Here is a 19650-nt window from a genome sequence, read left to right as displayed (position 1 = left end):
GTCACGACGAACTCGGGTCACCATGACATTGCGAGGGTCCTGATTGGAGGTGAGAGCATGATTCGTCTACCTATCGCCTAAGTGTCGTGATCAGTATTGATAAAGTATTGATAAAGGCAATTAGGGGGTTACCAGCCAGGGATGGCACAGGCACTGTCCCTGGCTGCGAGGCCCAGGATTCAGCTGTCAGGTAAGCCAAGTCCCCGGCAACGATCACGGGTGCACAGCCCTGTGTGCCACCATGATTGATAGGACGTACGGTTACGTCCTTGGTCCTTTCGTAACGTTATGATAGGACACACCGTTACGTCGGAAAGGGGTTAAAACATGCGACTGAACAATCTCAAATTTAATACTTGTGGTACCCTGAAATCAGTGATGGATCTGGATTAAAGAACTGTAGAAAAACAGCTCCGCTACCATGATTTTAATAAATCACATTTTATTCTACAGGTTGTTACAATTACTTCCATATTAAATATGTATATTTTTAATGGTTGAAGCATTTCTAAAAACAATCATATGAACGCTAGTTTAAAAAGGAAAAGTGGTACTTTATTCCACTGTTCTCAGGTACATATAGTTAATTTTCTTTGGTTTAGGTGGAGTGGGAGACTGTGGCCTGGAGGAGGGGAAAAAAATCTCACAGTCATTGCCTAATGTTTATAAAGTACGTGTAATCATGTAGATGGCACAGCAGTGGCCAAGGCGCATGTGCTGCCCCCTACTGTGCTATGCATATTTACACACATGTATACTGATGACCTATTCTTAAAGGGTACCAGTCACCAGTTTTTTAGTATATGAGCGAATACCACCACCACATATGCTGCAATCTAAAAAGTGGAATAATATGCCCTGGCACCCTCTGTTTATCGCCAAAAAACCTTTAGAATAGCTCCTGCACTGTATGCAAATCCAACAGATCCGGTGGACGGCAATGCAGCGGCTCCTGTCCCTCCTCCCCGATGTTGATCGCCGTCCTTCCAATGTGATTGATGTGGATGATGTATCCTGCCTCATCCACATAGTCGAACAATCTTCCTGCGCAGGGAGGTTGCAGTTCGCGCAGGGAGGTTGCAGTTCGCGCAGGGAGGTTGCAGTTCGCGCAGGGAGGTTGCAGTTCGCGCAGGGAGGTTGCAGTTCGCGCAGGGAGGTTGCAGTTCGCGCAGGGAGGTTGCAGTTCGCGCAGGCACACTTTGCTCTGCTCTGCTGCGGACACAGCCTGAAACTAACTGTAGCAGCCCACAGCAGTGCAGAGTAAAGTGCACCTGCGCTAACCGCGATCTTCTTGAGCAGGTGCATGATTATGTTTGGCTATGTGGATGAAGCAAGACGCGTTATCCACATCAATCACATCAGGACAGCGGCAATCAGCAGCAGGGAGGAGAAACAGGAGCCGCTGCAATGACGCCCATCAGGTTGGACCAGTCGCATTTACATAGAGCGCGGGAGCTACGCTAAAGGTTTTTTTGCAGATATACGGGGGTGTCAGGACATAATACAAGACTTTTTAGAATGCAGCATATGTGCAAAGTAAGGTGGTGGTATTAGCTCAAACTAGAATAAACTGGTGACCGGTTCCATTTAAGAGATGACATTATATAAGATTAATGTGAGGTAAAGGGGGTGGCGGGGGTAAGTCACCCAGCACCCCAAAATCAGCCATTTTCAGCTGTAGACAAATATAAATAATATAAAGAGCCAAACAACACGGCTCTGTATACTGTTGTGGCCACTACCAGAATGGTGCGTGTGTGACCCCCTCTTCTAGTCTGTTGATTACCTATCTTATGGATCAGGTATCAATTTCTTAAGCCTGGAAAACCCCTTTAACTGTGTATGCATTTGGCCAGCTTGTGCTTATGGCCTCTATAGACAATAAAATGCTGTTGGACAAACAATCGTTCGGCCGATCGATCAGCCTTCGGCTATATGTCCCAATTCTTCCACTAATAGGAGCTATTTCTCTACCAAGCGATTTGGTGTTCTCAGCCAGAGAGCCGCTGCCAGACTCTTCAATATGACTACTTATTTTGATGAGAATAAAAGGATCAACTGCTTGAAATGGGACATGTTAGATCCTTATTTCCCCTGTCTTCATCTATCAAGGGAATAGTCGAAAGACCACCACACACAGACAGTGGGTTAATCCCACAGATCTTGTCGAGCTAGACCACTGGTAGTCCAATTTGTAGGGGGGCCTTTAGGCTATGTGCCCACGCTGCGGAAAATTCACGGAATTTGACGAGATTTTTTCGCAGAAGATCCGAGGATTTTTCAAAAATCCGCAGTACAGCGAGTCCACAGCCATTTCTATGGCATTTGGGGACTGCTGTGCCCATGCTGCGTTTTTTTCCGCAGCGGAAATAATGCGGTATTTCCATGCAGAAAAATCTCCAGCATGTCAATTATTCCTGCGGATTTCTCCGCAGGGTCCCATACTTACCTGCCTTGATAGAAGACAACGGAGTCACTTTCTCCGTCCGGTGCACAGGAGCGCGGTGGAGCCAGGTACAGGAAGGAAGAGGTGGGCGGGCCTGCATGAGCTCCGGTCATGTGACAGCCGGAGCTAGTTCAGGCCCGGCCACCTTCTCCTGTGCACAGTGCAGACACGGCCAGAGAGAGGTGCTGCGTGACGGAGGTAAGTATGAACTCCCGATCACTCAGCACTTGTTCTGCATTGAGCATGCAGTGCCGAAGCCATGGTATTGTATCCTCAATGCAGGATGACCGCAGCATATGCGCAGGACATTCCGCTGTGCATCCACAGCTTGGAAACAGACAAAAGTTGTGCTGTGGTTTTCTGGGAGCTCCTGCGGATATATCCGCAGGACACTGTCCCCGTGGGCACATAGCCTTAGGGTTGCACAAAAAGTAAATAAGCATCAAGTCAAACTTTGGCATTGTTATTCATTTCAAATACAAATTAATATACTTACATTCCAATCTAAAGATGTTACATCCTTGTTGCTAGGAACATCTTGTCCCCCTTCTCGTATACAGTGCCTAAGGACCAGCTGCGTAGACCCACCAGTGCTGTTCTCGCTAAGATTCCATATCCGGGCTGTTGAATCTCCTGACCTATCAAGTGAAGTTGGAGAGGAGAGAGGGGAGGGAGCTGAATGAATTATCAACAGTTTATACTAATTGATATACAAGTAAATTGTCATTAATACTATGGATGCTACAGCAGATTTTGCCCTTTAAGCTGCATACGGTGAAGAGTGATGCTTAAAAGGGGTTATCCGGGACCTAGGGATTTTTTTTCGTATAGGGCTAAGAACTTACCAGCAATTACCTGTTAACTACCTGCCTGTTCTGCCCGCTACCAATCTTTGACCCCCAAACTTATTTCCTTTGACCCCATGTCAACAAAGGAGCTCTTTCGCTCCTGCTCTGCCAACATCCTGCTGATTTACAGCTGGCTTCCACAGTTAAGCTGGTGTCTCACACAGCGACATCGCTGTTACGTCACCATTTTCTATGACGTAACAGCGACCTTGTAAGTCGCTGTTATGATCGCTGCTTAGCTGTCAAACACAGCGACGCAGCAGCGATCATAACGTCGCTACATGTGCAGAGAGCAGGGAGCCGCGCACACTGCTTAGCGCTGGCTCCTTGCTCTCCTAGCTACAGTACACATCGGGTTAATTAACCCGATGTGTACTGCAGCTACATGTCACAGTGCAGAGAGCAGGGAGCCGCGCACACTGCTTAGCGCTGGCTCCTTGCTCTCCTAGCTACAGTACACATAGGGTTAATTAGCCGATGTGTAGCTACAGTACATGTGCACAGAGCAGGAGCAGGCACTAGCAGCAAGAGCGGCGGAGGCTGGTAACGAAGGTAAATATCGGGTAACCAGGGAAAGGTCTTCCCTTGGTTACCCGATGTTTACAGTGGTTACAGCTTTCCGCAGCTGCCAGACGCCGGCTCCTGCTCCCTGCTCGCTTCATTTCGTCGCTCTCTCGCTGTCACACACAGCGATGTATGCTTCACAGCGGGAGAGCGACGACGAAAAAATGAAGCAGGACATTCAGCAACGAGCAACGACCTCACAGCAGGGGCCAGCTCGTTGCTGGCTGTCACACACAGCGACAGCGACGGGACGTCGCTGCAACGTCACAGAAAATAGTGACGTAGCAGCGACGTCGTTGTCGTCGTCGCTGTGTGTGACACCACCTTTAGGCACCAAGTAGACAGCTGTGGACCAACATGACATTGGCAGTGACTCACTGTCAACAGAGCATAGCAGAAGAGAAGAAGCTGCTCTGTCAACATTATGTCACCAGAAGCAAGAGAATCACTGGCAGGAGCCGTACGTCACCACTTTGGGCCAGATGAGATAGTCGCAGGACAGAACAGGTAGGTACTTAGCAACTACATGCAGTTTATTATTTTTTTCCTGTGGGGATAACAAATTAAGTCCAGAGTAAACCCAGATTAGTATTTACGCTGCGGAGAAGTGCCCCATCTCCCCGTATCCCATGACAATTATGGGAGTTGGCCCGATTTATTCGTTTAAGGATAATATCTTTAGGACATAAATGTAATGCAGATGTCTCTTCTTGACAAATGGGTAAATTTGCAACTTGTATGTGTATAATCTGGAGAGATTTTTAATTCTATTATGTATAGCTTGTTGCCTAGGATACCAGCAATCGCTGCATTCTATCAAAGGTGGTCAATTTCCTATACAAAAAGAGTTTGCATATATGCTTTATATTTCAAAACTTGCACGCGCTGCTCTGAAGCGGGCTGATTCCCACAGGCTTCAGTCCATTTGTGATTCTCCAATCCTGTAGTGACAAACCTGCCTTTGTATGCAGTGTGGGAAAGTGCAGCCTGGACCAGTGAGTGCTAATCCGAACTGCCAAATCTTCTGAAGGACATCCTTGCAAAGCCGGGAAACACAAAGTCAGAAGGCAAGGTAGCAGTGTGCTTCTGAGGAAAGAAGATCATGCAACCCCTTTGCAGGTGCTTTCCTAATAAAGAAGTATTACAAAGGTATTCAAATGTCTGTCTGCTGGGCATCCCATCTATCCAGGACTCTGGAGTCGGAGTTGTGACTGTGCTTCACTTTATGTACATGATAAGTAGTGAAGCTCTTCCTTTACAGATAAGGGAATACACATTGGGAAGGAAGGAGCGCCTGTACTAATCCCAAAACTGCTAGAGACTTTGGAGTAAAGTAGAAAAAGGTCTGCAAGATTATGAACTCAAATAAGAACATGTTCTTGCTATTGTGACATTGCTTCAAACATGATAAGTACAATTAAACTGATGAATAAGAATAATGAGGGCGAACAGCAGCTGGATGAAAATTTCAGATTCAGTATGTGTGAGATGGAGCCACAGTCCTGCTCCTGTAACTGAGGAACAAACAGATTCGTACAGAAGAACAGCTAAATCATACTTTACAATTAGATGATCTTGTTGAAGCTGCTTCACATCTCTCATATTTATCACATGCGCTGTGTTGTGCACACGCTGCAGCCGGCAATAAGAGATCGTCAGCAAGAGGGACATGCTGGAAATCTGATTGGCAAAGTGAGGAAATTGGTTATTGCTGCCAGGACCCCTAAAATCGATTCCATCTTGAAGAGACGTGCTGGGAAAGGGGCAATTGTCCATCAAGCCACTCGGTGAGACAACACTTAAATGATTGAGCTGAAACCCTTTCTTATAGACATGGTCAACCCTCAGGTAACCCTACATGAAGGTCAATGGACACAGGTGGCTGAATTGAAGGAATTGCTTCATCACGCATTTACAGTGACTAAAACACATTACAAGCTGAGGATTTAACTCCAGGCATTTTCATAGAGCAGTAGAATAACTTGCTGTTTTGCCTGTCCCAATGAGGTTTAATCGCAGATGACAGAATTCACAATTCTTCTGTCAGCAGTGTATGTGGACCCAAGTCATCGCACACTGCTTGATTATCACCAGCTTACTAAAGGAAAAGAAGCTCTGACAATGGTAGCGGTTAGAATGAGTGGCTGCAAGACGGCCAAGAGAAGAGGAATTGTATCATCCAGGGCTACTGCTTCCATATATTCAGCCTAATCAGATGAGGAGTTGGGTCGTTCAGTGCTACTGCTCCATATCTTCAGTCTCATCAGATGACTAGTTTAATTTTGAAACGTACTTGGATGACTTGGAGCAGGCAAAGCATTGCCGCAGGGGAAAAGATTCCACTCCAAAGCCAAACAGATGGACCATATTTCAGGAAAATTTCTCACTTGCTCACAAAGTAGAAGAGTTCAACCATTCATCAAAACTTCATGAGGCAATTCATTTATGCCCAAAGATTGTTAGAGATGTTCCCCATGTGGCTACCACTTTGCCACTAATCCTAGTATAAAGAGGTTGTTCTCTAACCTTTAACACTAGAACTACTGAGGTAGTCATTTTGACTATTTTGCACCATGTATTTCTATATAGGTGTCACGAGTCCGGTAGTTCTAGTGTTAAGAGGTGGTCCACTACAAAGCATAGGGACCGCATCGATGTAAAGCTCATAAAGAAGGCTTTTCTCAAATACCTTATGTAGTCAATTGTGCCTCTGAGCCGCTCGGTATTGCGGTCTGCTCATCCTCATCACGTGATCCCTGGGCTCTGTGCCCTCTGAGATCCAGTGACGTGACATCATCTTCCAGTTGACCCTACATCACCGAGGCGGGCACCAGTCTCCCTGAGAAACTGGGCTGTTGGTGGAGTTTAACCGCTCATCACAACCCAGTATTTCACGCACTCTCTCCTTCGCTGCAGAGCGCTGCAAGCAGGAGCGATGCTGGGCTGTGACGAGCGGTGAAACTCCACCCACAGCCAAGTCAGTCAAGGAGACTGGGTCCCGCCTCTGGAAGATGACGTGACATCACTGGATCTCAGAGGTCACAGAGCCTGGGGGTCAAGTGATGGGGATAAGCGGACCGCAATAGCACCGCTCAGAGGCACAACTGACTCCACAAGGTATCTGAGAAAAGCCTAATTTATGAGCTTTAAATTCATGTGGCTACCATGCTGTGTAGTGCACCACCTCTAAAATAATTAGGTCAGACTTGGTGATCTATGAAGGAGAATCTGATGGAGGAGGTACTATTTCTCAAAACAAATTCATAGACTGCACAAAACGCACTGCATTTTGTACTGCATATTTACAATTTATTAAACTTGTGGTCTGAAGTTGTATTACAATAAATATATTTTAGGTTCTATCTAAATAGCTTGATTATTGTATTATAATAATTATAAAAGCCTGATGTTACATTTACTGTGGTAAAATGGTAACACTTGAACATGAGTCGTGTATGAGGGAGTTGGAGTTGTTGAGTCGGAGTTGGATTCAGGGAAATTGAGGAATCGGTTTGGCTTACTGATGTTACAGCGCTGCATCTATAACTAAAAAAAGGTTCCTGAACCGCCTTCCCTGCTCACTGCAGACAGGTCTGAATGCAGCAACATGGCGGTACATTTGAGATGCCGTTCTATGGTCTCTCAGGCCTTACTATGGGTGATGAATGAAACTAGCAGCAACATGCTGTAGAACACAATATAGAGAGTCGAAACACTATTCTCGAGAAATGTGGGATCTGAAGTGTCAGATATTTTGGTGGTGTCCTTTACATAGATTCTAAACGTTTTTCATGTGAAAAGATGTGTAACACACAATACATTAGGCAACCTACCCTGAGGCTAGCAGGTCACTAACTGGGTTCCAGGCACAAATAAACACTTCCGACTCATGACCCCGTAACACCACTGCTTTGCTGGATGGGATTTCTACATCTCCATCGACTTCCATCATGTCAGTGTGGTTATCTGCAAGAAAACAATAAGGTTACAGTTACATATTATAAAGAGGAAAACCATTCCAACCTAAGGAAATTATGGTATCTGGTGAATATTCTGGACTACAAAATTAAACTTTAAAAAAATATAGAAGTGTAACGTCAAAAGCTAGAAACATGTCAAGTAGTAAAGTGGCCTTACATAGCTGAGTGTCAAACTAGAAAAATTGCCGGCACTTCCAATTCTAATAGTCTGAACTGGTGCATACTGAACATGACACACAACATCCAAAATAGTAGCTGCACTCAAGTAAAGGGAAGGAGAAAAAAAAACCAAGAACGTAGATATTCGAACATTGGAATATGAATATGCATTACTGCCATGAAAACATTTTTGGGAAAAATATGAGTTACTTAAATAAAGGTAGCTAAATTTACTTGTGCCCAGACACCACATCAAGGTGTAATTCTCATCTGGGTCCTACAATAATTGCTATGCCTCTCTTGTCAATCTGAACTTTTATATGGACTAGAATAGAACCTGCAAAAGGAAAATTAAAACACCCGAAATAACTGAGCCGTGCGCAGACAAAGGACATGACTCCATAATACAAACTAGAAAAAATTGCTGTGTGTGTGTAAGAAACCCAAATCAATAGGTTCAATCAACTACAGAAAATAACACTTATTTTCCTTCTTTGTATTTAATGAAGGATTTTAAATATTACACAGTACATGTTCACAAAGGCCTATGCAAATAAAAACTACAATTCAAGTATTTTTCAATAGCAAATATTACCTTGGATCTCAAGTTGTACAATACTTAGCCTGTAGTGAAGACTGATGGATCACCGTTTACATTATCTGACCACTGGGTGGCACTGTACTATCAGTGTCTCCATACCGGCATTGTAACGCTAGAAATGTCATCCTGGCGTCTCACATTGATATCAATAAGAGCAGATCTCTCTCACTCTCTGAAATACAAGTTCGGGCTCATGCACACAACTGACCAGCTTTATATACAGACCCCTGAAAAGGCCTGGAGGTACAGGATCCCTCTACTGTACCCGTCAAATGTCTCAGATTTAATTTCAAGACACTTAACGTGAGAAACAATATGGTATAAATGGAGATTCTCACTTCTACAAGCATTGCTTCTGGGGAGAATACCAAAGCATTATCCCATAGAAAGCTTGAAGAAGCACTCGGAGTTCTTTTCTTCCCCAATAACTGTACCCCCTAGCTGGTCATCACAATATGCCCTTCTCATATACAGGACACTCACACCCATGTACTTCTGCCTCCCATTTTCCGCTCTTCAGCCTCCATAAAGGTTCCTAACTCTAAGGCTATGTGCGCACTAGACAGTTTTTCCCGCGGATTTACCCGCGGATTTGCCCCGGAAATTTCTTGAGAAATGTCTGCAATCTTTGTGCAGACATTTCCCATGAAATTCAATGAGAAAAAAAAATAGCTTTGCGCACTGTGCGGATTTTTCTCAAGAAAATTTCTTGAGAAAATTTTCTCGAGAAACTTTCTTGAGAAAATGTGCATGTCCATTAATTTCCGCAGGTACCTGCGGTATTCCGGGGGTATTCCGCAGGTAGCAATGATGTGCGGTATACCACCGGAATAGCCGCGATTTACCTGCGGTAATGCCCATCGCTGCCTGCGGTTTTGCAGGAAGCGATGTCATTATGCCAGGAAGAGGAGCAGAGGAAACACACGTCGCACTCCCTGGACGCCGCACAGAAGCACTTCCGTGCGACCTCCAGGTGTCTGTGCAGTGTGTGTCCTGCTCCGGCCTCGCGGCTGCCTGCACTGCAGGGTGTCAGTGTCTGCCCGCAGTGTCAGCAGCCTGTCACGCTGCAGCGCAGGCAGACACGGACATCCTGCAGTGCTGGGAGCCGCGGGGATGACGATCGCTGCTGTCAGGAGGTGAGATCATTACCTGCTGTGACGATCTCCTGCCTCCTGACGTCAGCGCTGTCACTGCTGTCTAGGGCCGACTCGCGAGCGGCCCGAGACTGTCACTAGCGGTGACGTCACGGGCTCTCGCGATAAGTCAGTGACAGCGCTGACATCAGCAGTACAGGAGATGATCACAGAAGGTAATGATCTCATCTATGCTCCTGATGGCAGCGCTCGTCATCCCCTGCAGTGACCTGAGCTGACCTATTGATGTTAGCTCAGGTCACTGCATTGCTCTCCCAGCCAATGGGGAACATTCTGTTTTTCATTGACTGGGACAGCGACTATGGTATGGATCGCCGTGCCCCCCCCCACCCCCCCTTATTGGATTACGCCGGACGTGGAATTGATTGTGCTCTTTTCAATAAATTGGTTAAAGAGGGAATGTTTTGGGGAGTGTTTTTTCAAATAAAACTTTTTTTGTTGTCTATTTTTTAATTATTACTGACTGGGTTGGTGATGTCGGGTATCTGATAGACGCCTGACCTCACCAACCCCAGGGCTTGATGCCAGGTGACATTACACATCTGGCATCAACCCCATATATTACCCCGTTTGCCAACGCACCAGGGCGCGGGATGAGCTGGGGCAAAGCGCCAGGATTGGCACGTCTAATGGATGCGCCACTTCTGGGGCGGCTGCGGCCTGCTATTTTTAGGCTGGGGAGTGTCCAATAACAGTGGACCTCCCTAGTCTGAGAATATCAGACCCCAGCTGTCCGCTTTACCTTGGCTGGTGATCCAATATGGGGGGGACCCCACGTTTTTTGTTTTAAATTATTTATATAATTTAAAATAACAGCGTGGGGTGCCCACTGTTTTGGATTATCAGCCAAGGTGAAGCTGCCAGCGGTGGTCTGCAGGCTGCAGCCGTCTGCTTTACCCTAGCTGGCTACAAAAAATGGGGGGACCTCACGTCATTTTTTTTAATTATTTATTTATTTTATGGCTAAATACAAGGCTAAGCACCCTTTAGGCTACTTTCACACATCCGGCTTGAGCTCTGCGGCTCAATCCGGCTGTGCAAGCTATGCAACGGATGCGGTGAAAACACCGCATCCTTTGCATAGGTTTTTCCTTTGCGGCCAGTCCGGTTTTTGCCGCTTACGGCATGCTACTGAGCATGCGCAGTGGCAAAAACCGCATGCGGCGGCCGGATGCGGTTATTGCCGCATCCGGCCGCCATAGGCATGTATTGAAAAATGTGCCGCATCGGCCGAATGCGGCGCGATGCGGTTTTTTTTGCCGCACGAAAAAACGTGCCAGGCAACGTTCCATCCGGCCGCCGCATCGGCTACATCTGCCGCATGCGGCAAAAAACGGACGGAACGCAAGGCCATGCGGCACAATGCGGCACTAATTAAAGTCTATGCAGGAAAATCGCAACCGGCAGCAAAAGAAGGGAATTTTGTTACTTACCGTAAATTCCTTTTCTTCTAGCTCTTATTGGGAGACCCAGACGATTGGGGTATAGCTACTGCCCTCCGGAGGCCACACAAAGCACTACACTAAAAAGTGCAAGGCCCCTCCCCTTCTGGCTATACCCCCCCGTGGTATCACGGGTTCTCCAGTTTTAGTGCCAAAGCAAGAAGGAGGAAGCCAATAACTGGTTTAAACAAATTAACTCCGAATAACGTCGGAGAACTGAAAAACCGTTCAACATGAACAACATGTGTACCCGCAAACAACAAAAAAATCCCGAAGGACAACAGGGCGGGTGCTGGGTCTCCCAATAAGAGCTAGAAGAAAAGGAATTTACGGTAAGTAACAAAATTCCCTTCTTCTTCAGCGCTCTATTGGGAGACCCAGACGATTGGGACGTCCAAAAGCTGTCCCTGGGTGGGTAAAGAGATACCTCATGTTAGAGCTGCAAAACAGCCCTCCCCTACGGGGGTGTCACTGCCGCCTGCAGGACTCTTCTACCTAAGCTGGCATCCGCCGAAGCATAGGTATGCACCTGATAATGTTTGGTGAAAGTGTGCAGACTCGACCAGGTAGCTGCCTGGCACACCTGTTGAGCCGAAGCCTGGTGTCGCAAAGCCCAGGACGCACCCACAGCTCTGGTTGAGTGGGCTTTCAGCCCTGAAGGAACCGGCAGCCCAGCAGAACGGTAGGCTTCCAGAATTGGTTCTTTGATCCATCGAGCCAGGGTGGCTTTAGAAGCCTGCGACCCCTTGCGCTGGCCAGCGACAAGGACAAAAAGTGCATCTGAACGGCGGATAGGCGCCGTGCGAGAAATATAGATTCTGAGTGCTCTCACCAGATCTAGCAAACGTAAGTCTTTCTCATACCGGTGAACCGGCTGAGGACAAAAGGAAGGCAAGGATATATCCTGATTAAGATGAAACGAGGATACGACCTTAGGGAGAAACTCCGGAATGGGGCGCAGCACTACCTTGTCCTGGTGGAACACCAGGAAGGGAGCCTTGGATGACAGAGCTGCCAGCTCAGACACTCGCCGAAGCGATGTGATCGCAACAAGAAACGCCACTTTCTGTGACAGGCGAGAAAAGGAAACGTCCTTTAGAGGCTCGAAGGGCGGCTTTTGCAGAGCAACTAGTACTCTGTTCAGATCCCATGGATCTAACGGCCGCTTGTACGGGGGCACAATATGACAGACCCCCTGTAGGAACGTGCGCACCTTAGGAAGACGTGCTAGACGCTTCTGAAAAAACACAGATAGTGCCGAGACTTGCCCTTTAAGGGAGCTGAGCGACAATCCCTTTTCCAACCCCGATTGCAGGAAGGAAAGAAAGGTGGGCAATGCAAATGGCCAAGGGGATACTCTCTGTGCAGAGCACCAGGATAAGAAAATCTTCCACGTTCTGTGGTAGATCTTAGCAGACGTTGACTTCCTAGCTTGTCTCATTGTGGCTACGACTCCTTGAGATAATCCTGCGGACGCTAGGATCCAGGACTCAATGGCCACACAGTCAGGTTCAGGGCCGCAGAATTCTGATGGAAAAACGGCCCTTGGGACAGTAAGTCTGGTCGGTCTGGCAGTGACCACGGTCGACCGACCGTGAGATGCCACAGATCCGGATACCACGATCTCCTCGGCCAGTCTGGGGCGACGAGTATGACGCGGCTGCAATCGGATCTGATCTTGCGTAACACTCTGGGCAAGAGTGCCAGAGGTGGGAAGACGTATGGGAGCCGGAACTGCGACCAATCTTGAACTAATGCGTCTGCAGCCAGAGCTCTTTGATCGCGCGACCTCGCCATGAATGCCGGGACCTTGTTGTTGTGCCGGGACGCCATTAGGTCGACGTCCGGCACTCCCCATCGGCGACAGATTTCCTGAAACACGTCCGGGTGAAGGGACCACTCCCCTGCGTCCATGCCCTGGCGACTGAGGAAGTCTGCTTCCCAATTTTCTACGCCTGGGATGTGAACCACGGATATGGTGGATGCTGTGTCCTCCACCCACATTAGAATGCGCCGGACTTCTTGGAACGCTTGCCGACTGCGCGTCCCTCCTTGGTGGTTGATGTATGCCACCGCTGTGGAGTTGTCCGACTGGATTCGGATCTGCTTTCCTTCCAGCCACTGTTGGAAGGCCAGTAGGGCAAGATACACTGCCCTGATTTCCAGAACATTGATCTGAAGGGTGGACTCCTGCGGAGTCCACGTCCCCTGGGCCCTGTGGTGGAGAAACACTGCTCCCCACCCTGACAGACTCGCATCTGTCGTGACCACTGCCCAGGATGGGGGCAGGAAGGATCTTCCCTGAGACAATGAAGTGGGAAGGAGCCACCATTGTAGAGAGTCCTTGGCCGTCTGGGAAAGAGAGACTTTCCTGTCCAGGGACGTTGACTTCCCGTCCCATTGGCGGAGAATGTCCCATTGAAGTGGGCGCAGATGAAACTGCGCAAAGGGAACTGCTTCCATGGCTGCCACCATCTTCCCGAGGAAGTGCATGAGGCGCCGTAAGGGGTGCGACTGGCCTTGAAGGAGGGATTGCACCCCTGTCTGTAGGGACCGCTGCTTGTTCAGCGGAAGCTTCACTCTCGCTGCTCGAGTATGAAACTCCATGCCAAGATACGTTAGCGACTGTGACGGTGACAGATTCGACTTTGGAAAGTTGATGATCCATCCGAACGTCTGTAGAGTCTCCAGCGTAGCATGTAGACTGAGTTGGCATGCCTCTTGAGAGGGTGCCTTGACAAGTAGATCGTCTAGGTAAGGGATCACCGAGTGTCCCTGAGAGTGCAAGACTGCTACCACCGCCGCCATGACCTTGGTGAAGACCCGGGGGGCTGTCGCCAGACCGAATGGCAGAGCTACGAACTGAAGATGGTCGTTTCCTATCACAAAACGTAGAAAACGTTGATGTTCTGTAGCAAATGGCACGTGGAGATAAGCATCTTTGATGTCTATTGAGGCAAGGAAGTCTCCTTGAGACATTGAGGCAACGACAGAGCGGAGGGTTTCCATCCGGAACCGTCTGGCGTGCACATGTTTGTTGAGCAGCTTTAGATCCAGAACAGGACGGAACGAGCCGTCCTTTTTTGGAACCACAAAGAGATTGGAGTAAAACCCTCGCCCTTGTTCCTGAGGCGGTACAGGAACCACTACTCCTTCCGCTCTTAGGGAGTCCACCGCCTGCAGCAGGGCATCTGCTCGGTCTGGATGTGGGGAGGTTCTGAAGAACCGAGCTGGAGGACGAGAACTGAACTCGATTCTGTACCCGCGAGACAAAATGTTTGTCACCCACCGGTCTTTGACCTGTGACATCCAAATGTCGGAAAAGCGGGAGAGCCTGCCCCCGACCGGAGATGCGGAGGGGGGGGGCTGGAAGTCATGAGGTAGCCGCTTTGGAAGCGGTTCCTCCATTTGCTTTCTTGGGGCGTGCGTGAGCCCGCCAGGAATCTGAGACTCTTTGCGTCCTCTGAGTCCCTTTGGACGAGGAGAATTGTGTCTTGCCCGAACCTCGAAAGGACTGAAACCTCTGCTGCCATTTTTTCTGCTGAGGTTTGCTTGATCTGGGCTGGGGTAAGGAAGAGTCTTTACCCTTGGACTGTTTAATGATGTCAGCCAATGGCTCGCCAAACAGTCTCTCTCTAGATAAAGGCAAGCTGGTTAAACATTTTTTGGAACCAGCATCTGCTTTCCAGTCCTTTAACCACAAGGCTCTGCGCAAAACTACCGAATTGGCGGACGCCATTGAGGTGCGGCTGGTAGATTCTAGGACCGCATTGATAGCGTAAGACGCAAACGCAGACATCTGCGAGGTAAGGGACGCCACTTGCGGCACCGCTGGATGTATGATAGCATCCACTTTTGCTAAACCAGCTGAAATAGCTTGGAGTGCCCATACGGCTGCGAATGCTGGAGCAAACGACGCGCCGATAGCTTCATAGACAGATTTTAACCAAAGGTCCATCTGTCTGTCATTGGCATCCTTAAGTGAAGCGCCATCCTCCACTGCAACTATGGATCTAGCTGCAAGTTTGGAAATCGGGGGGTCTACTTTTGGACACTGGGTCCAGCGCTTGACCACATCAGGGGGGAAAGGAAAACGTGTATCCTTAGAACGTTTAGAGAAACGCCTTTCTGGATGAGCGTCGTGTTTCTGGATTGACTCTCTGAAGTCAGAGTGATCCAAGAAAGCACTCAATTTACGCTTGGGATAGAGGAAACGAAACTTCTCCTGCTCTGCAGCTGCCTCCTCTGCAGAAGGAGCTGGGGGAGAAATATCCAACAGTCTATTGATGGCTGAGATAAGCTCGTTTACCATGGCGTCCCCATCCGGGGTATCCAGATTGAGAGGGGTTCCAGGATAAGACTCCTGATCACTCTCTTCAGACGCATCACAGGGCGACTGATTGCGCTGAGACCCTGAGCAGTGTGATGACGTTGAGGGTCTTTCCCAGCGAGCTCGCTTAGGGTGGCTGGGGCTATCATCTGAGTCATAATACTCAGCCTGGGAAGCCGGGGACCCCCTTGCAGTCTGGATTAATTCCAACTGAGGGGGATTAGAGGACAGAGACCTCGCCGTGTCCGTAGACTGAGCCCCAGTCATGGATTGCAAAGTTTCAAGGATTTTTGCCATAGTCACAGACATTCCATCAGCAAAAACTGCAAAGTCTGTCCCTGACACCGGGGCAGGACTTACAAGCGTCTCAGCCTGGGTCACTACCCCTCCGGACTCCGGCTGGCGAAGCAGCACCGGATCTGAGCATTGCACACAATGGGGGTCTTTGGAACCTGCTGGTAGAGCAGCCCCACATGCAGCACACGCAGTGTACACAGCCCTAGCCTTGGCAGCCTTGCGTTTTGTGGATGACATGTTGCTGCCTCCTCAGAGCGATCTGGGGTATCCAGCCAGGAAGCGACCTCACAGTGCAAGAAATAAATAAATATATATATCTGGTGACACAGTACACCAATGCACACTGAGGCACTAGAGGGGCCAGCTGAAATGCCGCTTACCGCCCGCTTAAGAGCGGGTGTGTGGTCTCCAAAAGCCCCCTAGTCCAGGTCTCCCAGAGCCTTGCGTCCTTCCTCTAGCCAGACTGCATGTAATGGCTGCCGGCGTCCTGGGAGAGGAGGGGGGGCGGGCCCTGGGCGTTCCTGACTAAGAGCGGGAAGCCTGCTTCCCTCTGTGCCTAGTGAGAGGGCTGGAGCATGTAAATCAGGCTCCAGCCCTCGTCTCTGCTGCGAAACAGCGTCTCTCCCCTACCCTGATTGACAGGGTGGGGGCGGGAACGAAGCGGAGCTAGGCCGCAAAAGCCGGGGACTGGATTTATAAACGCCGCCGCCGTAAAAGCGCGGTCGGCGTGTCCCCGGCGCACTACAAGTCACAGCAGCGCCGCCGGTCCAGTGGGGGTCGGCGCTGCGTTCCCACAACACAAAAGTCCCCCAGTAAACTGCAGGAACACCAGCTCAATCGTTACGGTCCCCGGCGCACTACAACACCCAGCCAGCCCGGAGTGTGTCTGTGCCTGCCGGGGACACAGAGTACCTGTATGATGCAGGGCCTTGTCCCTGATTGTACTCCTGCTCCGTATCCATCAGGTGCCATGGGTCTGTGGATGGAGCCCGGCGTCAGAGCTTAGAGGCCGGCAGGATCCCACTTCCACAGAGCCCTACAAGGGGATGTGGAAGGAAAGCAGCATGTGGGGCTCCAGCCCCTGTACCAGCAATAGGTACCTCAACCTTACAACACCATCCACGGGTGAGAAGGGAGCATGCTGGGGGCCCTATATGGGCCCTCTTTTCTTCCATCCGAAATAGTCAGCAGCTACTGCTGACTAAAATCTGTGGAGCCATGCGTGGATGTCTGACCTCCTTCGCACAAAGCTTGAAAACTGGAGAACCCGTGATACCACGGGGGGGTATAGCCAGAAGGGGAGGGGCCTTGCACTTTTTAGTGTAGTGCTTTGTGTGGCCTCCGGAGAGCAGTAGCTATACCCCAATCGTCTGGGTCTCCCAATAGAGCGCTGAAGAAAAAACCGGTTGCGATTTTCATGCAAAGTGCCGGATTGTGCCGCATAGCAAAAACCGGAGGTGTGAAAGTAGCCTAAGTGCCACATGAAAGTCACTAAAGGGTGCCAGCTTAGAAAATGCAGGGAGGTGGAACATTATATAGGTTTTTCTCATCTATCTATTTATCTATCTATCCATCTATCCCTCTATCTATCTATCCATCTATCCCTCTATCTATCTATTCATCTATCTATCTATCCCTCTATCTATCTATCTATTCATCTATCTATCCCTCTATCTATCTATCTATTCATCTATCCATCTTTCCCTCTATCCATTATCTGTCTATCGATTATCTTTATTATTTATTGCAGGGACAAACCTGCGGTAAATCCGCGGTAAATTCGCGGCAAATTCGCGGCAAAAACGCATGCGGATTTGGTGCGGATTTTTTCCGCAGGTCCGGAAATCTTTCACTGGCAGAAGTTTCTCAAGAAATTTTCTTGAGAAACTTCACATTTCTAGTGCGCACATAGCCTAACTCTGCATATTCCAGAGCCCGCACCAACACATTGCTCCGGTAATAGACTATCCTTCCCCATATATACTCCTAAATAGACTCATCAATTAAGGGATAACAAAAGCTGTGCAGTCATCATCATCTTTTATATGAGATTTTACTAATATGAAGAGCAATTTCTTATTGCCTAGCTGAGTATATCACCCTTTGAGAATAGAAGTACTGTTGTCTATATTTGAGTCCCAATGATGAAGGCACCCTTACATCATCACCAGTTATTCCATCAGCCTAGTGTCTTCTCCATACTCTTCAGAGCACGGTACACGTGGAATGCAGATCTTGAGTGTCATCTTACGCTTGTCCTTTACTCCACTTTTTTCTTTATTGGGTATTTCAATACTGAAAACTGCACAGTAACACATACATTTACTGGCTTCAAGCAGCCACATGCTTAAGCCCTTCACATGGAAATGAATCACTATAGACGGCCTACTCTTGCAATTTACTACCGTAACAAGTTTTTTTCTATATAGCAGATTAAAATAATCTACTGGTGTGTAGCCATGGATATCTCCCATCCGCCCGGCTTTGTTGTCAAATTACCCATGTGCGAGCCGAGGTACAACAGGACACAGATTCCAGTTCTCACAGGTTGTGGGTGAAGACTGCTCGTTTAGATAAGGGCTGGAAAGAAAGTGGATGCCGACTTCCCAGTTACCTGCAGAATGTCAAGCTGTTCTCATGCAGCTACTGAGGAAATCGTCCCATCCTTGTCAGGACAGACAGCTGACAAGCCATACCCAATGGGCGCCACCACCTGTGGTTCCTCCCCGCTGCCTTTATACATGCACGCGCTGACTGGCAGAACGTACATGTGCTCAGCATAGAAAGACGGGAAAACGTGACATCAGTAGGTCGCCACACTCGCATAGCGTACTGCAGAAGAAATTGTGTCTTGCTAAATGGTGAATGCAATGAATTGTTCTTACTCATCGTGGATTACAAAAGCAACTCACATTTCTGAAAACTAGTTACTTTATGCTAAATCATTATTGTCCTTACTTCCACTTGGCCATTCATCATGAAAAGTCCACCTCAACCTCTTCATGACGGGGTTATTTTCCCTCTCTTTCCAAAGCCCATAACTTTTTTTTTTTTTACACATACATACATACATACATACATACACATACCGTATTTTTCGGACCATAAGACGCACTTTTTTTCCCCCAAATGTTGGGGGAAAGTGGGGGGTGCGTCTTATGGTCTGAATGTGGCTGCGGGGAATGTGGGTGCTGCGGTGGAGCGGGTCATCGGGGGCACGAGCAGGCTGTAGCATCCTGCCGTGACCACGTGGACCCGCTCATTTAATATGCACGCCCATCATCCCTCAGCGCTGAAGCCGGCGCTGACTGGTGGGCGGGATGATGGGCGGGGGATAAACAGCCGGCTCGCATGATCACCCCTGGCAACTACGGCCTGGAGTGATCATGTGCGGCTGTATTCACTGCACCCCGTGCATCATCATCAGCGCGGGGAGCAGTGAATCAGTCTACAGTACTCACCGTTCCCCTGCAGCATCGCTCATCCTCCCGTCTGTGTCAGCGGCAGCGCCGCTGATTGGAGCCGTCCCCATTGCCCTGCTGGATGGCGATCATCTCCTGTGTTTGTGCCGGCGGCTGAGTGGAGCTAGCGGCGCGCACAGCGATGACGTCAACGCTGTGCGCACGTGTCCACACGCAGCCTCCGGGACACTGGCACAGACACAGGAGATAATCGCGATGCAGCAGGGTAATGGGGACGGCTCCAATCAGCGCTGCCGCTGACAGACGGGAGGACGAGCGATGCTGCAGGGAGTGAGGTAAAGTGAGGTGAGTATGAACGTTTATTTTTTTTTATGTGCCACAGGATGCGGCCATACACCAGGATGGGG

General features: G+C 48.8%; 1 protein-coding gene across 2 annotated transcripts in view; it reads right to left on the bottom strand.

The window, feature by feature from the left end:
* TBL1XR1 (TBL1X/Y related 1) overlaps window positions 1–19650 on the bottom strand; it is a 289885-nt gene that overhangs the window by 58402 nt on the left and 211833 nt on the right. For both annotated transcript variants that reach the window (XM_075340611.1, XM_075340612.1), the window contains exons 7-8: window positions 7692–7824; window positions 2943–3084 (exon numbers count right to left, since the gene is read on the bottom strand). In XM_075340611.1, the coding sequence (XP_075196726.1) occupies window positions 2943–3084; window positions 7692–7824 (275 nt within the window). The remainder of the gene's footprint in view (window positions 1–2942; window positions 3085–7691; window positions 7825–19650) is intronic.

This window comes from Anomaloglossus baeobatrachus, chromosome 3 (assembly GCF_048569485.1).
Source record: "Anomaloglossus baeobatrachus isolate aAnoBae1 chromosome 3, aAnoBae1.hap1, whole genome shotgun sequence".
Taxonomy (NCBI): Eukaryota; Metazoa; Chordata; class Amphibia; order Anura; family Aromobatidae; genus Anomaloglossus; species Anomaloglossus baeobatrachus.
This window is presented reverse-complemented; position numbering and strand designations above follow the sequence as displayed.